This window comes from Theropithecus gelada, chromosome 15, assembly GCF_003255815.1.
Source record: "Theropithecus gelada isolate Dixy chromosome 15, Tgel_1.0, whole genome shotgun sequence".
In the NCBI taxonomy this organism is placed as follows: Eukaryota; Metazoa; Chordata; class Mammalia; order Primates; family Cercopithecidae; genus Theropithecus; species Theropithecus gelada.
Genome location: NC_037683.1, coordinates 46,188,028 through 46,206,904, shown reverse-complemented (window position 1 = coordinate 46,206,904; position 18,877 = coordinate 46,188,028). Strand labels below are relative to the sequence as shown.

Below are 18,877 nucleotides of genomic sequence, written 5' to 3'. Positions count from 1 at the left end.
AGGTCAGGAGATCGAGACCATCCTGGCTAACACGGTGAAACCCCGTCTCTACTAAAAAATACAAAAAACTAGCCAGGCAAGGTGGTGGGCGCCTGTAGTCCCAGCTACTCGGGACGCTGAGGCAGGAGAATGGCGTAAACCCGGGAGGCGGAGCTTGCAGTGAGCTGAGATCTGGCCACTGCACTCCAGCCTGGGTGACAGAGAGAGACTCTGTCTCAAAAAAAAAAAAAAAAAAAAAGAAACCAATTTAATATACAAGGCCCAAAGACTAAGCCTAACAATAGGAGGGGAAGGGCTCTAGCTAACACAGTGATTAGAATAGTTAGCCACGGATTCCAGTTAAACATGTTTTGGTACCAAGGGTGTTATTTTCCCATTCCTGATGGCGTCTATCTAGATTTTTTTGAATTTTTTGGAGAGGATTTTTTATGACCCCAGACTGATTAGTATGGAAGCAACTCTCTCCCAGAGCGGCGCATAACCTTCCTTGGGAGAGAAACAGCAGATCCAAGCCTTGGCGGTTTTGAAGAGCTACTTCAGCTAGAGGGTCTACTTGGGTATGTAGTATATTTACGGCTGATCGGAGATTGCTTAAATCAGCATCTACTTGTTGGGACAGGGACATTAGCCCAGTTTCTCTCTGAACCAGGGCGGCCGTGATCCGGCTATGCTAAAGCTGGTCAGAAGGGGTACGAGGAGTGGGGCAGCTCGGCGAAACCTGGAATGTAATTCAGGGGGAGCGATGAGAAGTTTTCCTTCTGGCCCACTATACACGTTGACCTGGGGGAGCACATGAACCAACACACACAGGAGAGGTTCTGGTTCAGTCCCACTGATGCAGTGTGTGAGACCTGAAGTGCAGGCTAACCAGGTATTGTTAGGTGCCTGGTAGGAGACTGAGGCACTTAAGGAAGTAAGTAGAGACTGATTACAGGTAGCCTGAAAGGGAGAAGCAGGTAAGTTATATCTGGCGCTAATTAAACAAGAAGCATTTCCGGACACGTCTCCTAATGTGAGGACATGGGTGCGTGTACGACAAGAAAGAGAGCCAATTTTAAGTGCGGCTTTTACTCCTAATCCAACATAACATGGGGGTTTGGCCTTTAGGCACAACCAACAATCTTGGGCTAGTTTAGGCTGGGTGAGATTGAGGAGGTGATGTACCCCGCCCAGAATGGACAGCAGGCTGGGTTGGAGGTGCTGTCATTGCAGCTGAGGTTTGGGAACCAGGAATGGTAGCAGGACAGTTAAATCGACCCTGTCTGGGTGTTTTTGGAACATAGGGTCACCTAAATCAGTTAAAGGCCCGATTGGCTTAGGAGGGCTCCATGAGACCAGGATTTTCTTCTGGATGGTGAACATAGTTCTGACATCAAATCCTGAGATATAAAGCCTTAATCCCCATGACATGATGTAATACCATTGAGCTAAATTAGGGTTATGGATAGTTATAGTAAGGGGATTACAATTTCTCTTAATACACAGTTTAGGTCAGGAAGCACGAGCTGTGGAAAGGGTAGAACATCGGGTTGATCCCCCAGAGTAGGTGGCCAAGATTACACATGTCCAGTCAGGGCAGAAAAACTGGTAAGAATCTCCACAACTAGAGTCAGGGTGATTTCCAGGAGGTAAAAGTCAACATTCTGAAGTTCTTGTTCTGCACCTTTGGAGTTTCTACATCCAATCTGGCTTCCAGAGTGTCCAAATCCCACAGCAAGGTCGACGCTCCCCGCTCCCATGACCGGCAGATTGCATTGTTCTTCATGGGCACAGGAAGGCTCTGGGAACAAAGCACATTAATCGACTGCAAAAGAGACTTCCTTGGAGGTTCCTGCCCTCCAAGTAGTGTTTGTAAACACACGTCCTGTCATGAAAGAAGTGAGGAGGAAAGAGTAGGATGGAGCAGAGGGCATAATAGGCAGAAACAAACAACAGAGGTAAATAAAAAGAATTAATCTGATGGCTTCACTCGACGTAGGCTCTGTTTTAAGGGGCCTGGCCCAGGCCTGGGGACCCATGTTTCTTGTTGGGCTCTGTTGATCTTTTTGATGCGAGAGTGATGAATCCAAGTCGGAATGCTGTCCACTTTCAGGGCCGTTGGTGTGGTAAGGATGACAGTATGAGGTCCTTTTCAGGCAGGAGTGAGTCCTTCTTTCTGGAAGTTTTTAACATACACCAGGTCACCTGGCTGGAAAGAGTGGCACGGCCCCATCTGGTCAGGAACTGGGTTGGGATGAGCTCCCCGGATCAGTGGCTGGATGATGTCTTGTACCTGTTGGAGAGACTGCAGGTACTGTAATAAATTAGCTTGTGAGATTTCTGCTAAATGGGTATCCCTTAGCTTAGGCAAGATAGGCGGAGCCCTCCCATACATGGTTCAAAAGGTGAAAACCCAGCCCGGTAAGGGGTGCATCTTACTTTCAGAAGGGCTAGAGGAAGGAGCTTAATCCAGTTTTCACCGGTTTCTAGGATTAATTTTGTAAGAGTACTTTTTAGGGTGCGGTTCATGTGTTTTACCTGCCCAGAGCTCTGGGGTGGTTAGGCACAATGGAGTTTCTATTGAACGTTTAGTGCCTTATTGACTGACTGAGCTGTGGATGAGGTGAAGGCCGGTCCATTATCAGACCCTATGGGCAGCAGGCAGCCCATGTTGAGGGATGATTTCATTGAGTAAAAGTTTAACTACCATGGTGGCAGTCTCGTTTTTGGTGGCAAATGCCTCAGTCCATCCGGAAAAGGTGTCTACTAGTACCAGGACGTATTTATACCCTGCCTGGTGTGATTTTTACCTCTGTAAAGTCAATGTCCCACCTTTCTCCTGGCAAGCCTCCCCAGAGGTGGTGACCTGGGCTGGGTTTAGGACCTTGCTTGGCATTTACCTGAGCACAAGCCATGCACCGGAGAGCTGCTTGGTTAGCTAAGTCTTGAAGGTGGGGGATCTTGAAACAGCTCCTTAGAAGCTGGGACAGTTTTACTCCTCCTAAATGGGTGGTAGAATGCAGACGACTGATTGAAGTTTCCCCGAGGGCTCGGGGCATGAAGATTCTGGAATCAGGAAGAATTCACCAGCCTTCCTGATTTTTATTAACCTGAAGATCTGAAGCTTGTTTTTCTTCCTCTGGGGAGTATTCTGGGTGGTCTGGTAAGTCAGGTTGCGGAAAGGACACTGCAGGCAGCAGGGTCAGAGGCGCGACTGGAAGCCGAGCTGCCTCCCCGAGCTGCAGAGTCTGCTCTTTGGTTAGCACGAGAAACGGCCATGTCTTCTTTTTGATGTCCTTTGCAGTAAATTACAGCTACCTGTTGAGGGAGCCAAACAGCTTCAAGCAGGGCCAGAATTTCTCCTTTGTTTTTAATACTCTTTCCTGCTGAGGTGAGTAGTCCTCGCTCTTGGTAGATGGCTCCGTGTACATGTACAGTAGCAAAAGCATATCTGCTGTCAGTGTAGATGTTAATACGTTTGTCCTTACCCCATCGGAGAGCCTGAGTGACAGCAACCAATTCAGCCTTTTGTGCTGAGGTATCTGCCGGCAATGCCTGAGTCCACAGTATTTCTGTCTCTGTTGGTAACAGCTGCACCAGCCTTTCGTATTCCTTGTTCAAGGAAGCTGCTACCATCTGGAAACACGGTGGCGTCCATTTCCTTTAAAGGCACATCTTGGAGATCAGGTCGGCCAGTTTCCGTAGTCTCTAGCAGTGCCTGGCAGTCATGGACAGGTGTACTGAAGTCTGGATCAGGGAGTAAAGTAGCTGGATTTAAACACCTTGTGGGAGAGAAAGTTAAACGAGGTTGATCTAACAGTAAACTCTGATACTGCAGGACGCGAGCGTTCGACATCCATTTGCCAGAAGCACTTTGTAGCAATGTCTCTACAGCATGAGGAGCTGTAAGGGTTAAATTCTGGCCTAGAGTCAGTTTATTAGCCTCTTGGATTAAGTTTGCTGTTGCCACTACGGTTCGCAGACAACTTGGCTACCCGGAGGCCACAGAGTCTAGCCTCTTAGACAAGTAGGCTACTGGATGTCGCCATGCCCCTCTACTGTGGCGGTCACCGTGGGCTCCCAGGGTCCAAGTGAGAGGGAGCCCCCGCCCTGTCAATCATCAGATTCCTCTGCTGTGGGGAGGATGAGGACCTCTTTTTTCTGGTTTTTCCTCTGGCTTTAATGGGCATTCCTTCTTCCAGTGTCCTATCTGCTTACAATTAGCACACTGGTTTCTTTGCAGGGAACCCCGCTCACTTTTCTGGCCTTTCTGGTGTGGATCCGGGGTCCCCTGGCTAGTGCTTTGTAATGGGGGCCCTTCCTTTCTGGCTTCCTGGATGGCCGCCACTAAGATTTTCGCTTGCCTTTCGGATGCTTTGTCAGCAGCCCTTTCAGCTGCCTGAGCTACTTGTTTTTGCTTTTCAAACTCTCTATTGTCAAAAACTTTCTGGGCTACTTCTAAAAGCTGGCTAATGTTCATTCCAGCAAATGCCTCCAGCTTTTGTAATTTTCTTTTAATATCAGGAGGTGCCTGAGCCACAAACACCAAATTAATAGCACAGCTATTCTCGGGAGCTGCCGGATCAAAAGGGATGTCAGTTCGATAGGCCTAGAGGTGTTCTAAAAACACTTCAGGCGACTCATCGGGCCCCTGGACAACTTGAGTTGTCTTAGACAGATTCATGGGTTTTCGAGCAGCTCCCTTGATTCCTGCAAGGAGATACCGGTGAAAATCATCCAAAGCCCTCCTCCCACCAGAGGAGTTAGGATCCCAATTAGGCCAGGTGGAGGGAAAAAACCTCCTCAAGGAGGTTTTGGGCTTCTCCCCTCCGGTCTACCAGCTGATGTAAGGAAATACTTTCTGGCTTCTCTTCAGATACGATCCCTCTCTTCAGAGGTGAAGAGGGTTAAAAGGAGTTGCTGACAATCATCGCAGGTGGGCCGGTGAGTCCGGAGCATGGACTCCATCAGTGAGGTCAGAACCTGGGGCTTTTCAGAGAAGGGGGATTATGAGCCTTCCAGATGTACAAGTCAGAAGTAGGGAAGGGGACATAAACCAAGAATGGGGCTGAGCGCCCATCACCTGGAGGGATTTGTGCCTCTGTTAGCGGGAGAAGGGGGGCTACCTCCTCCTGCCACTGCCACAATCGGGAGGCTATAGGCGGAGAGCCCACAGGGAATATAGTCGAGGAGACTAGGGAAGATTCTGAGGGAGCAGGAGGGTTACAAGGTGGCAGAACTGTGTGAGAAAAACTTTCCTCTTCTTCGGAGGGAGGCAATACAGGAGGAGCTGAGGGAGCTGAGGATCGGGACAAAAGGGTGGTCTGGATTAAAAGGACCTTGGAGGTGGGATCATGAACGGCACATGAGCGGAGCCAAGAGGGAGGGCTCCAGACCAAGCTCAGCCATTGATCAACATAGGGAAACTGATTGGGGTGACCAGGAGTTCCAGCAACAACCCACCACACAACCTGAACAGCTGTGAGGTTTAGTGACCCTTCTGGGGGCCACCCGGTTCCAAACTTTGGCCATTCTAATTCACAGAGTGTCCGGAGTTTGCCTTTTTTAAGGCGGACTCCATAATCATCTGAGAAGCCCAGAGAGAAATTCTGTAACATACATTGGAGAGGGCTCCAATCTTTACAGGGCTGGGAAGAAGAATTTCCCATTCTGGAGACAATTAACAAGGTTTGAGCTGAATTGTTAAACCCAGCACGGACAGAGAAATTCACAGCCTCGGGGGGCTGTGTATCGGAAGAACAGAAATAGTATAACTAGAAGGAGTAGGAAGACGACTATAGCCAATGCTTCTTGCCACATACGGCCTGTCTCCTCAAGCTTTGAGATCTAGGGAGAGGACAAGAGGCGTATCCGAGGCCAGTGGGACTTATGTGATTTCCCCCTCCTTTTTAACTTACAGCCCAAATATTGTTGGTGCCTCCACGACTCGAAGGCAAAAAGTTCAAACTTGGCCATTTCTTGTAAGGGTTTGAGAAGAGAGGACAAAACCAAGTCCTGGACGTGCTGGGCCTGCTGCGACACAGGAAAACGAGATGTGCAGGGTAAGGGATGGGGATGAAGAGGAAAGAGGCCACTCGGATCATTCCTAAGGTAGGAGAGTAGCCACAGAGGAATAGAATAAGAGTCCAGATGGAGTAAAGCAGCACGGGCGTAGGTTTCTCTGCACAGTGCCTTATCCAAGGGCACGGGAAAAATTACGGGATGACAGAAAAGGTGAGCAAGGAGGTCAGCGGGGCGGCTATTTTGGATCCACCACTGGTCTACGGAGAAGGTGGACCCGTTGTTGGGGCGTGGGGTATGACAATCCAAATGCCAGCAACCTTTGTGGTGCCAGAAATCTCACATGGACGAATGTTTCCCACACCCCTCCCCATAACAACACATGATTTGTTTCTGACAGAAAAGGCAGGACTGGGAAGGCCAGCCCAAACGACTGACGAGAAATTTGACCTCCTGTGTTAGAAAATCTGCACTCAGGACTTTGAAGAAGTCCTTGCCCAGTCGTCTTGGGCAATATTGACGACCTGACATATGAAACTTAGACAGACACCAGACAGGACAAGAGACACTGGGGTATATAAACAATTATGACAATTTTTATAGACAGACAAGGGGAGGGAGTCCTGTGACGGGATCAGTCAGATGCCCACCTGGCCACTTCCCCAGAGGGCACTTAGGCTCCTTTTGGCATTGGCAGGCCGGTATAAACCCCCGGCTCGGACTGAGCTATGCCCGATGCTGCCTTAAGCCTTATGAGGTCGCCACAGAACCACAGGTGAGGGCCCACTCGAACTCCGTAACTTTCGTCGTAGAGCTACAAACTGGAAATTCGACTGCAAGCCCTTGAACTCCACATTCACACACTCATTCACACAGAGTTTATTACAATTTTCTTATTCCCACTCTAAAACAGAGGTCTCCAGGAGAACTGAATGAGAGAAGAAGAGATAGAGAAAGAGTGACTAGTCTTACAGAGAGGCCTGACAGAAACCAGGACTCTGTCCTCCAGCGTCCTGGAATATGGGATGCCCTGGTTCCAGGCTGCTTCCCTCCCAGAGAAACAGAATCAGACAGAAACCAGAAACCAGGACTCTGTCCTCTAGCGTCCTGGAATATGGACAGAGTCAGAGGGGTGCCCTCATCAGGGCCGCTGCCCTCCTAGAGAAACAGAGTCAGATCTGACTTACCTTCCTGGGACCAGAGACGGAGGACTCAGGAGTTGATTTTGGTGGGCACACACCGGCTGTTGATCTGTTCCCCTCCAGAAGACAGTGGCCTACAGGGCCCTGGAACGTCTCAGGTGGTGCCTCCCCTATAAGCCCACCATCTGTCCGGGGGATCCCAGAGTGAGTCCGGCACTCACCCGGTGGCGAAATCTTGCTGGGGCCTCCAAATGTTGTAACCGAGTGAGTTACAGAGAAACGCCACACTCTGAGACGAATTCAGGAGTCCTTTATTAGCTGGTGACTGAGAGATGGCTAGCACTCAAAATTCTCTCGGCCCTGAAGAAGGGGCTAGATTTTCTTTTATACTTTGGTTTAGAAAGGGGAGCGGGGGAGTCTAGTTAAAACAATCTTACAGAAGTAAAGCAGGCAAAAAGTTAAAAGGATAAATGGTTACAGGAAAGCAAACAGTTCCAGGTGCAGAGGCGTTAAATCTATCACAAGGTGATAGGCGCGGGGCTTTGGGCGTTATCAACCGGACACAAACACGGACACAAACGCAGGGGCTCTGGGTGCTACTAACTGGGCGAATTCCTGGGAACTGCGGATATAGCTTGCCACGGTATCTTATCAGTTAATTGCATTCTTGGATGTGCTGGGAGTCAGCTTGCACAAATCCTTGAGGAAGGGGAGTGGGTAGGGGGCTGCGAGTGAAGGAGCCAAGATGGAGTCTGTCTGGCTCTCTTAGCTAAGGGAGAGTCAGTTCAGGTTAAAACAAGGTAGGGTACCACAAGTGAAGGAAGGATATTTTTTATAAGTGATTGGAGTAACTGCCTGTTACTTTGCTGCTCTTTCACTCCTTCTTTGCCTCCAACCCCTAACCCTTGACCCTTGACTGCCCACACCTCTGCTGATATCCTCTGGGTCCCTGATCTCTGGAGTGTGTCTCCCTTGTCAGCAAGGAACCTCCTTTATATCCCCAGGATCTGCTGCCTCAGAGGGTTCTTGTAACAGAGCAGCTGGGGCCCTAGTGGCCCAGAGGTCAAGAAAATCCTACAGATATGAATCTGCATTTCAGGAGGCCTCCAACAATTTCCGGTAGCGATGCCGTTGGAGTCACACTGAGAGACAGCCAAGCATTTCCAACATCTCCAGGGCTCCAGCCACTCTCCTCACATGATGTGTAAGCTGATGAGTGACAAACCTTTATCTCCAGCTCGGACATCTCCATCCCTACCTGGATGTTCCACAGGCCCCTCAAACATATCACGCCTCAAGCTGAATTTATCTTCTCTTCTAAAACCAGCAATTTGGCCGATATTCTCTATGTTGGTGGTACTACCCTCATTTTTCCATCATTTGAGCTAATAATATTGACTCTCCCCTCCCCTGCCTGCTATATACAACCAAACTCAAATATTTTCATCTATTAAACATGTCTTGAATATTCCTGCCTTAGCCATCCCTCTGTAACTCTCCAGTTCATATCCTCATCTTCCCCTGCCTTCAAGAACCATCTCTTTAGTTCCTATCCTTCTGCTCCCAATATTCCCCCAACACTGTGCCCAAAATGATCAATCTAAAATGCCAATGGTATTTCATTGGGCCTTTAGTTAAAACCCCTCAGTGCCTTCTTCTCCCCTGGGAGAAAGTTCTCTTATAACTTCTTAGGATGCCCAAAGAGACCACCCCCAGGTCTGGCGCCTGCCTTCCTCTCCATCAGCAGCACCTGCCCCCTTTATGAGCCAGCAACACTGCACTGCTGGTCTGTCCCTACTCCTGGCTCTTTCTCATTTCTGTACCTTTGTTTACACAGCCCTTTCTGCCTGGGATGCTTCCTCACTTCCCTTTATCAGGCAAAGTATCATTCATCCATTCCCAAGATGTGCTAGTGAAGTTTAACAACTAACTCTGCAAGTCAAAAAAGCCCTGATCTGTAGCACTTCCTGATTTCTGTGGTGTAAATACTCTCACTACAGCTACCCATGAAGTTACCGAATGGGAACTGGGAGGAGATGTGCTAGTTGATGGGCCAGTGCTCTAGCACACTGCAGGCCTTGAGATCACTTTTCTGGGAAGGTTAACCCCTGCCTCCCTCTGGGCTTTCACCGCAGCCTGGAAATTCACCTGCTCCCGTGCTGCCTTCCTGGCTCGGTAACTACAGTTGACTCTCAAACAACACAGGTTTAAACTGTGTGGGTCCACTTAGAAGCAGATTTTTTTCCAAAAGTATATTGGAAAAATTTTTTGGAGATTTGCGACAACTTGAAAACACTCACAGACAAACTGTGTAGCCTAGAAATATCAAAAAAAATTAAGAAAAAGTTAGGTATGTCATGAATGCATAAAGCACATGTACATGCTCATCTATTTTATCATCTATTGCCATAAAATATACACAAATCTATTATAAAAACTTAAAATTTATCAAAACTTATGCAAACAAACACAGATCATACGTGGCACCATTCACAGTTGAGAGAAATATAAACAAATGTAAAGATGCAGTATCAAACCACAACTGCATAAAATTCACTATCGTATACACTATGCAACTGTAATAATTTTATAGCCACCTCCTGCTGCTGTTGCAGTGAGCTTAGGTATTTCAAATGTCTGCTTAAAATGCTGTGTGATGCTAATCATCTCCAGGAGAGCAGTTCTTCTCTCCAGTAAATTGAGTGTCCCAGTAAAAAGTGATCTCTGGCAGCTCTTGGATACTTTTTATCACATATAGTGTGGTACTGTTAGAGGCGTGTGAATCAGAGCAACTCCATCTTGAGTAGGGGCTGGGTAAAATGAGGCTGAGACCCACTGGGCTGCATTCCTAGAAGGTTAAGACATTCTAAGTCACAGGATGAGATAGGAGGTTGGCACAAGATACAGGTCATAAAAACCTTGCTGATAAAACAGGTTACAGTAAAGAAGCTGAAGCCAGCCAAAACCCACCAAAACCAAGATGGCAATGAGAGTGATCTCTGGGCATCCTGACTGTTACACTCTCACCAGCGCCGTGACAGTTTACGAATGCCATGGCAACGTCAGGAAGTTATCCTATATGGTCTAAAAAGGGGAGCATGAATAATCCACCCCTTGTTTAGCATATTGTCAAGAAATAACAATAAAAATAGGCAACCAGCAGCCCTTGGGGCTGTTCTGTCTGTGGAGTAGCCATTCTTTTATTTCTCTACTTTCTTAATAAACTTGCTTTCACTTTATGGACCCACCCTGAATTCTTTCTTGTGCAAGATCCAAGAACTCTCTCTTAGGGTTTGAATTGGGGCCCTCTTCCTGTAACAGTACGGTAAACCTTGAATAACACCATGGGACTCATACAAGGTGTCACTAGTGATGCTGGAAGTGCTCCCGAGAAGTAGAAAAATGTTATGACCTTCCCAAAAAAAAAAGTTGAATTGCTTGATATGTGCCATACATTGAGGTCTGCATCTGTGGCTGCCTGCCATTTCAAAATAAGTGAATGCAGTATAAGAACCACTGGGAAAAAAAAAAAGAAGAAGAAGAAAGGAAGGAAGGAAGGAAAAAGAAGGAAGGAAGGAGAAGGGAAAGGAAGGGAAGGAAGGAAGAGAAAGAGAAAGAAAGAAAGGGAAATTCATGAAGCTGTTGCTCCAGCTATGCCAAGAGCCAAAACCCTACACTTTTTGCAAAATATCTTTTTATCTCATACCGAAAATGCAGCTTTTAAGTGGATGCAGGATTGCTATACAAAAGGCATATCTATAGAATGTAGTATGTTCAAGAAAAAATGAAATCATTATATAACAACTTAAGGCAAATAGAAGGTGAAGGATCTAAAGCTGGAGAATTTAATGCCAAAAAAAGATGGTTTGCTAATTTTATTTATTTATTTATTTAAAGAATCTCACTTTGTTGCCCAGGTTGGAGTGCAGTGGCGTGATCATAGCTCGCCACCACCTTGAATTCCTGGGCTCAAAGGATCCTCCCACCTTAGCCTCCCTAGTAGCTGGGACTACAAGCAGGCACCACCACACTCAGCTGATTTTTTAAAATTTTTTTGTAGAGACGAGGTCTCACTAAATGCCCAGGCTGGTATCAAACTCCTGGGCTCAAGCAATCCTCCCAAATCAGCCTCCCAAAGCGCTGGAATTACAGGTGTGAACCACCGTGCCTGGCTGTTTGCTAATTTTAGAAAGAGATTTGGCTTTTAAAAAATATATCAAGATAATAGTAAAAGCAGCTTCTGCAGACCAATAGGCAGCCGACGAGTTCCCAGACGCCATTAGGAAAATCAATGAGGATCGCACCACTGCACTGCAGCCTGGGTAACAGAGCAAGACCCTGTCTCTAAAAGAAAGAAAAGAAAATCATTGAGGTGGAAAAAAAATGTTACATCTATTAGTCAGAAAGAGAAGTGAACACCAGGATTTAAGTCAGGAAGGAATAAGCTAACTCCACTGCCTTGTATAAATGCAGTCAGGTTTATGGTCAGGGCTGCCCTTATCTATAAAGTTGCTAGCCCCTAATCCTTGAAGGGAAGAGATAAACACAACAAGAAAGCCTGGACAATGAAGACCCTTCTTCTGGATTGGTTCTGTTTCTATTTTGTCCCCGAAGTCATGAAGTTCCTTGCCACTAAGTGTCTGCCTTTTAAATTTCTTTTGATACTGGACGATGCCTCCGGCCACCCAGAATCCCATGAGTTCAACACTGAAGGCAATGAAGTGTCTACTCGTCCCCCCCCCGCCCCCACATCTCTACTTCGGCCTCTAGCTCCGGGGGTCATAAGGACCTGTAAGACTCATTACACATGGTGCTCTATGAAAAGGATTGTCAACACTGTGGAAGAGAATCCCAATAGAGAGAACATCATAAAGGCAAAAGATTACACCATGGAAGATGTCATTGTTATTTCAGAAAAAGCTGTGAAGGCCATAAAGTCCAAAACAATTATTTCATGCTGGAAAAAACTGTGTCCAGATGTGCATGACTTCACAGAGCCAATCAAGGATATCATGAAAGAGATTGTGATGATGGCAGAAGAAAGGCCAGGAGTGATAGGTTTTAATATATGGATCTTGGAGAAATTCAAGATCTAATAGACACCACATTGGAGAAATTAACAGAAGATGACTTGACGGGCATGAGTGCTTCAGAACCAGTGCCAGACAATGAGGAAGAAGACATAGAAGAAGCAGTGCCAGGAAATGAATTGGCATTAGACAATCGGGCAGAAGGGCTCTGAGTATTCAAGGCTGCTGTTGACTTATTCTGTGATATGGGCCCTTCTCTGATAAGACTAAAACTAAAGCAAATGGTAGAAGAATTGGTACTGATAGAAACATTTTTAGAGAAATGAAAAAGCTAAAACATCAGACAGAAATTACCATGTATTTCTATAAAGTTACACTGAGTGTGCCTGCCTGTCCTGCCTCCCTTTTACCTCCTCCACCTCTTCCTCCTCTGCCACCCTCAGACAGCAAGACCAACCCCTCCTCCTTCTCCTTCTCCTCAGCCTATTCAATGTGAAGACAAGGAGGATGAACACCTTTATGATGACCCACTCCACTTAACCAACAGTAAACATGTTTTGTCTTTCTTGTGATTTGTGTGTGTGTGTGTGTGTGTGTGTGTGTGAGAGAGAGAGAGAGAGAGAGAGAGAGAGAGAGAGAGACAGGCAGGGTCTGGCTCTGTCATCCAGGCTGGAGTGCAGTGGCATCATCTTGTTTCACTGCAACCTCTGCCACCCAGGCTTAAGCCATCCTCCGTCCGCAGCCTCTAAAGTAGCTGGGACACAGGCACGTGCCACCACACCCGGATAATTTTTGTATTTTTCATAGAGGCAGGGTCTCACTTTGTTGTCCAGGCTAGTCTCCAACTCCCGAACTCAGGCGATCCGCCCACCTCGGCTTCCCAAAGTTCTGGATTACAGGCATGAGCCACTGCACCCAGTATGATTTTCTTAATATTTTCTTTTCTCTAGCTTACTTTATTATAAGAATACACTATAAAAATACATTTAACATACAAAATATGTGTTTATCGACTGTTTATGTTATCGGTTAGGGGTTCAGTCTAACAATAGGCTATTAGTAGTTGTTTTGGAGGAGTTAACAGTTACACATGGATTTTCAACTGCAATGGGGATCGGCGCCCTAATTCCTGCGCTGTTCGAGGGTCAACTGTATTTTTTTCATGTGCCTCTCTCTTGCCGCTAGAGGGTGCACTCCCAGAAGGCAGGTACCCTGGGTTACTCTACACATTTCTGCCTTTTAAGGAGCATACGCTCAATAATTGTTTGCTGAATAAAGGAATGTGCCCATTCTCTAGACTCAACCCTGTCCTGGGTTACATTCTGTCCATGACTCGTATGAGGGCTGGGAGCACATGCACAGATGACAAAAAGCTGAAAGGACAGTGACTTGGGTGCCCACTAAGAATTGAGGCAGAACACAGCAGGTTGCTTCAAGGTGTTTAATCCAATGAGATGAACATTTAGAGGGAGAGTATAGGTCTTTCACCCAGATGCCCCAAACCACTGCGTAAGCATAGACTGAGGGTGACGGGGCTTGGCTGCAGCACAGGAGAAAGCACTTGGGGTTTGAATGAATCCCGGAATCACTGACCCACAGGTTGTTGGACCCTGTTAATGGGATTATGATGTTCAGAAAGAAAGAAAGGAGACAAGGAAGGAAGAGAAACAGGAAGGGAGAGAAGGAGGGGGAGAAGAAGCAGACAGCTGACTTCCTCCAGTGCTGCCAACATAATTGGTTCTTGGGGATGTTATCCCAGAAGGATAAAAAGTTTCTAAACTGAGTACAACTCACTTTCCAAACTTTAAATGACTTCAGGGACTACGGTGGTCCCAAAGAATAAATTGCAATTTAAATTATCTTCTAAGGGTGATGGCCAGTCCTTTGGAGATTGTGCCCCAAGCACATGAGGCAGGAGAAGCAGAAAGAACCCTTCACCTGTCGCATGTCCTGAGCCCTCACCCCGGGCCCTCACCCCGGGCCCTCACCCTGGGCCCTCACCCTGGCGTTCAGACCCAGTGTTTCTGTTTCTGACACATAGCCTCTTTCCAACCGTTGGAAAATTGATCCTTCTTGCTCACGATGTTTTTTTATAAAGGTAAGGGCAAGTTTTGGTGAAAGGAATTCCACAATTTTCATTAGCATTGGCTACATTTATTTTTTAAAAAACAGTTTCTTATTGATATATAATAGATATACATGGTTTTAAGGTACATGTGATAATTTAATACATTCATATAATTTGCAAGGATCAAGTCAGTGTAGTTGGGACATCCATCACTTTAAACATTTGTCTTTATGCTAGAAATATTTGAATTATTCTCTTCTAGCTATCTTGAAAGGTATAGTAGCTTATTGTAAACTATAGTCACCCTCCTGATCTATTGAACACTAGGTCTTATTCCTTTGATCCAACCATATATTTTCACCCATTAATCAACAGCTTGGTTACATTTCTATCATCAGACTTGATTGTAATGGAATGGGGGCTTGAGGATGGCTGATGTGAAGCCATTTCATTGGTATGATATTATTCTCACAAAATCAAATAGACCTCCTCAACCTGCAAGAATGTCTGAGCTCATCTGGCCTCACCCTGTCATCATGCTGAGGAAATAGGCGCTTGCCAGGGACCATACAGCTAGTAGTCTTCTTCTCACGATTGGTTGTCCTTTCTTGATAAAAACTGTTGGGCTCTTTCTCACTTCATAGTTAGATACAAAGTCTGGCAATAATAATAAGCATGTTTCTGGATCTGATAATGATGACGTAGAGGGAATATTTTCTTCACATGATCTGATGCAAGTTCTTGAGTGTTGGCTGATCAACCTACAGTGAGAAACTCAGCTGGGGACAGATGCACTGCCCAGCATACACGTCGCAGTTGCAGTGTGTCTCGGACACCTCAGTCATCCTCAAGCTTAGGGACCATTCTCAGTGTCAGCCTTTGTAGTGAGCTCCTGGATGATTCTTTTGCCTCTAGGAGATATATCTACTTTTTTAAGACCTTAAGAGAGAAAGGGAGATTGATTCTTATTTATCTTCGTGCTGAAGCCATGCTATTTCTCTATATTTAGGCAGTTTTGTGGAAGAGAGATTAACTGCCTTTAGGGGCTCCAGAAGACAAGGTCAGGTAGAAGTTGCATGGAGGCAGATTTCAGCTCAATATCACAGAGTAACTACTTCAAAATGAAGTGAGCTTTACCAGAAGATAAAGAACCTCACATTATTCAGATAGTCAAATCTAGGTTTTAGGACTATCAGGAATGTGAAAGGGGCTTTCTGCATTAGAAAGGGAGCAATTACTAAATAGACCCTAAGACCTGTTATCCTTAGCATTCAAGTAATTGTTATGGTTGATGATGATGATGATGATAGTGATGATGATGATGATGATAATGATGATGATGAAAGTATTTGTTTGCATGACTATTTCCCCACTAGAATTTGAGCTCTTTTTTTCTTTTTTATCAGCACCTAGAATTATGCCTGGCCCAAAGTAGATGCTCAATAGATAAATGTTAACCTGACCTGAATTATTAGGGCACTGACTTGGTCACAGCTGTAATGTGCTAACCACCAACATAGGAGTATCTCAGAACTCATTAGGCAGGAAGCATCCCTGCAACAGCAGAGGAGGGGGCTGGATTACTGAGTGTTCTTGGAGAGATGGATATCTGGGAGGTTTGTAAGTATTTTAGATACAATGCTAATAAAACCATATTGCTCAGTTGCCTACAAGTTTTTTACTGGTCCAGAACAAATCATAGTTCGAGTAGTTTGAGGAGCACTTTGAAGTCTGAGGAGTGTTGAGGAAACAATGATTCATCAACACTTGTTAAAGCATGACAAATCCAACTTTATTAAGGACTATCTCAAAAGGTATAGAGACCACTGCCATGGGAATTTTCAGTAAGGGAGAGAAATTGGGCTCAACTTCAAATACAGCAGGCACAAATGGGAATTTTTAGCCAAGGAGGGGGCTGGAGGTCAGTGGATGGAAAATTACTAAGAAGAAACATCGGGGGTAAAGGGGATTCTGGCTAAATGTACCTAACAGAATTCTTGCTGAAGAGAGGACACGGTAATCAGACATTACCTGGGGATGGTGGAGGATGAGGAACCTCATCAAATATTGAGGATGATCAGATATTGAGGAGGGGGGTTCTTGCTGAACTGACTTAGCAGGGCTTTTTGCTGAAACTGAATTTTATAAGCAAGTACACAGATGGACCTAGAAGAAGGTTCAGGTGCCTGGCCAAAGTTTGGAAAATCCGAGAATCTTTTATCAAGAGTGATTTAACCTTTCCATTTAAAAAAAAAAAAAAAAAAAAAAAAAAGCTAGCAGAGCAGGACCCAACGTTCTGTGAAGAGTCTCAGGAACAAGTTAATGCCTTGGCCGCAGGCAATGGAGAATGAAAAGAACAGGGGAGGTTCAGTCAGAACTCTCATTCAACTTGGCCATGGGGCATAGGGGACTACTTGCTGCCACAGATGCATAAAAGGATCAACCAAATGTTGAGACCTTGGCACCAGAGGTGTCAAGGTGGCCTGGGCTTATTCTCTTGGCAAGTGTCACTAGAGCTATCCTCTTGGCTGCTACATGCCCCAGGAGACACTTTATTTTCTATTGTCACTTTTTTTCTGTTAGTTTTGATTTATTTTCTTGTCTCCTTGTGTGCCTTATTCTTTTTTAGTGTGTGCCAGATGTTGTGTTTGCAAAATTATTTGTAGAAATGATTTAGAGACTGGGGTGATATTGTCTTCCTCCAAAGTGGATCTATGTTTGCTTCTGTGAGGCATCTGGGAGCACCAAAACTCTGGTATCACCTCAATTCAATTTCAGAGCTTGAGAAGATATGAAACTGAACTACAGCATTGGTAAATGTCTGTTTCCTTCTGATTTGCCCTTATTCTTATGGTGCTGCCCTTTAACAGTCCATCCCAAAGGGAGAACATTTAGTGAGGGGCCTTTCAAGGTGAGTCTTTCACAACAAAACCTATTCTCCATCTCCATGAGGCTGTCAGTAATGTTTCCCAGTCTCTCCATGGCTCTCTCCAGAAGCTGCAAATGCTGGAGTTGAATCACAGCCACAAGTGCTAGACTTACATCTCTAGGTTTTCCTCAGAAATCAAAACCCTATGTTCCCTTGCTTTTCCTCAGAATCAAAACCCTATGTTCCTCATTGTCTTATTACTTCTCCAATGTTTTATATATTTTTTCCAGTTTGTCTAATTGTCATCTGCAAGACAGTTAGTCCAAATTAGCCTGTTTGTTCTTACTGGAAGCAGAAGTTAAATATTGACCTGTACTATACTGTTCCTAGAACCCCATAGAGATGAACAAATCATCAGCGTTATTCTCCAGTTGTTCAGCAGGGCAAGGATTTGTGCCTGGCCTTCCAGGTACTTTCAGAGTAAGAGAATGCTGAGGTTGACCTCTGAGTTCCTCCAGGTGACAGAGCAGATGCACCATGAACAGGTCCAATGAGACCTCCCCTATGTTGGGGTTCATTCTTCTGGGCCTCTCTGCCCACCCAAAGCTGGAGAAGACATTCTTCGTGCTTATCTTGCTGATGTACCTGGTGATCCTGTTGGACAATGGGGTCCTCATCCTGGTGACTATCCTTGACTCCCGCCTGGACACACCCATGTACTTCTTCCTCAGGAACCTGTCCTTCCTGGACATCTGCTATACAACCTCCTCAGTCCCCCTTATCCTTGACAGCTTCCTGACCCCCAGGAAAACCATCTCCTTCTCAGCCTGTGTAGTGCAGATGTTCCTCTCCTTTGCCATGGGAGCCACAGAGTGTGTTCTCTTGAGCTTGATGGCGTTTGATCGCTACGTGGCCATCTGCAACCCACTTAGGTACCCTGTGGTCATGAGCAAGGCTGCTTATGTGCCCATGGCTGTCGGCTCCTGGAAAGCTGGTATCACCAACTCTGTAGTACAGACATCCCTAGCAATGAGACTGCCCTTCTGTGGGGACAATGTCATCAATCACTTCACCTGTGAGATCCTGGCAGTTCTAAAGTTGGCCTGTGCTGACATCTCCATCAACGTGATCAGCATGGTTGTGGCCAACATGATCTTCCTTGCACTCCCAGTCCTGTTTATTTTTGTCTCGTACGTCTTCATCATTGCCACCATCCTGAGGATCCCCTCAGCTGAGGGGAGGAGAAAGGCCTTCTCCACCTGCTCTGCCCATCTTTCTGTCGTGATTGTCTTCTACGGGACCATCCTTTTCATGTATGGGAAGCCCAAGTCTAAGGACCCACTGGGGGCAGACAAACAGGACCTTGCAGACAAACTCATCTCCCTCTTCTATGGGGTGGTGACCCCCATGCTCAACCCCATCATCTACAGCCTGAGGAACAAGGATGTGAAGGCTGCTGTGAGGAACCTCATGGCTCAAAAACACCTAACAGAGTGACTGTCACAGATTCCCAGACTGCCAGAATGCACAACCTCCAAATTCCTCATTGTTCTCTTGGGGAAATAGTAACCAGGGAGGACCTTAGACTGTCAGTGGAAAGAGCCATAAAATTTCTGAGGCTGCTGGTTAGTTTGTTGGCTTTACACAGAATTATACTGTGTCATAGTGTAGCTATATTTTACTGACTAAATCTTAAATTCTTTGATACAGAATTTGATGAATATCCATAAGAGTTATAGAGGTGGTCAAAAGAGACAAACAAACAAAA

At 45.9% G+C, this 18,877-nt stretch overlaps 1 protein-coding gene across 1 annotated transcript; it reads left to right on the top strand.

Annotated features, from left to right (window-relative positions):
* Positions 1 to 17,646: 17,646 nt before the first annotated feature.
* LOC112608320 (olfactory receptor 13C7-like) lies at positions 17,647 to 18,606 on the top strand. Its single transcript, XM_025360141.1, has one exon. The coding sequence runs from the start codon at positions 17,647 to 17,649 to the stop codon at positions 18,604 to 18,606; it is 960 nt and encodes a 319-aa protein (XP_025215926.1).
* Positions 18,607 to 18,877: the final 271 nt, after the last annotated feature.

Bases quoted from the DNA above. Each gene is read 5' to 3' on its own strand.
- LOC112608320 (XM_025360141.1), top strand. From the start codon at position 17,647: ATGAACAGGTCCAATGAGACCTCCCCTATGTTGGGGTTCATTCTTCTG.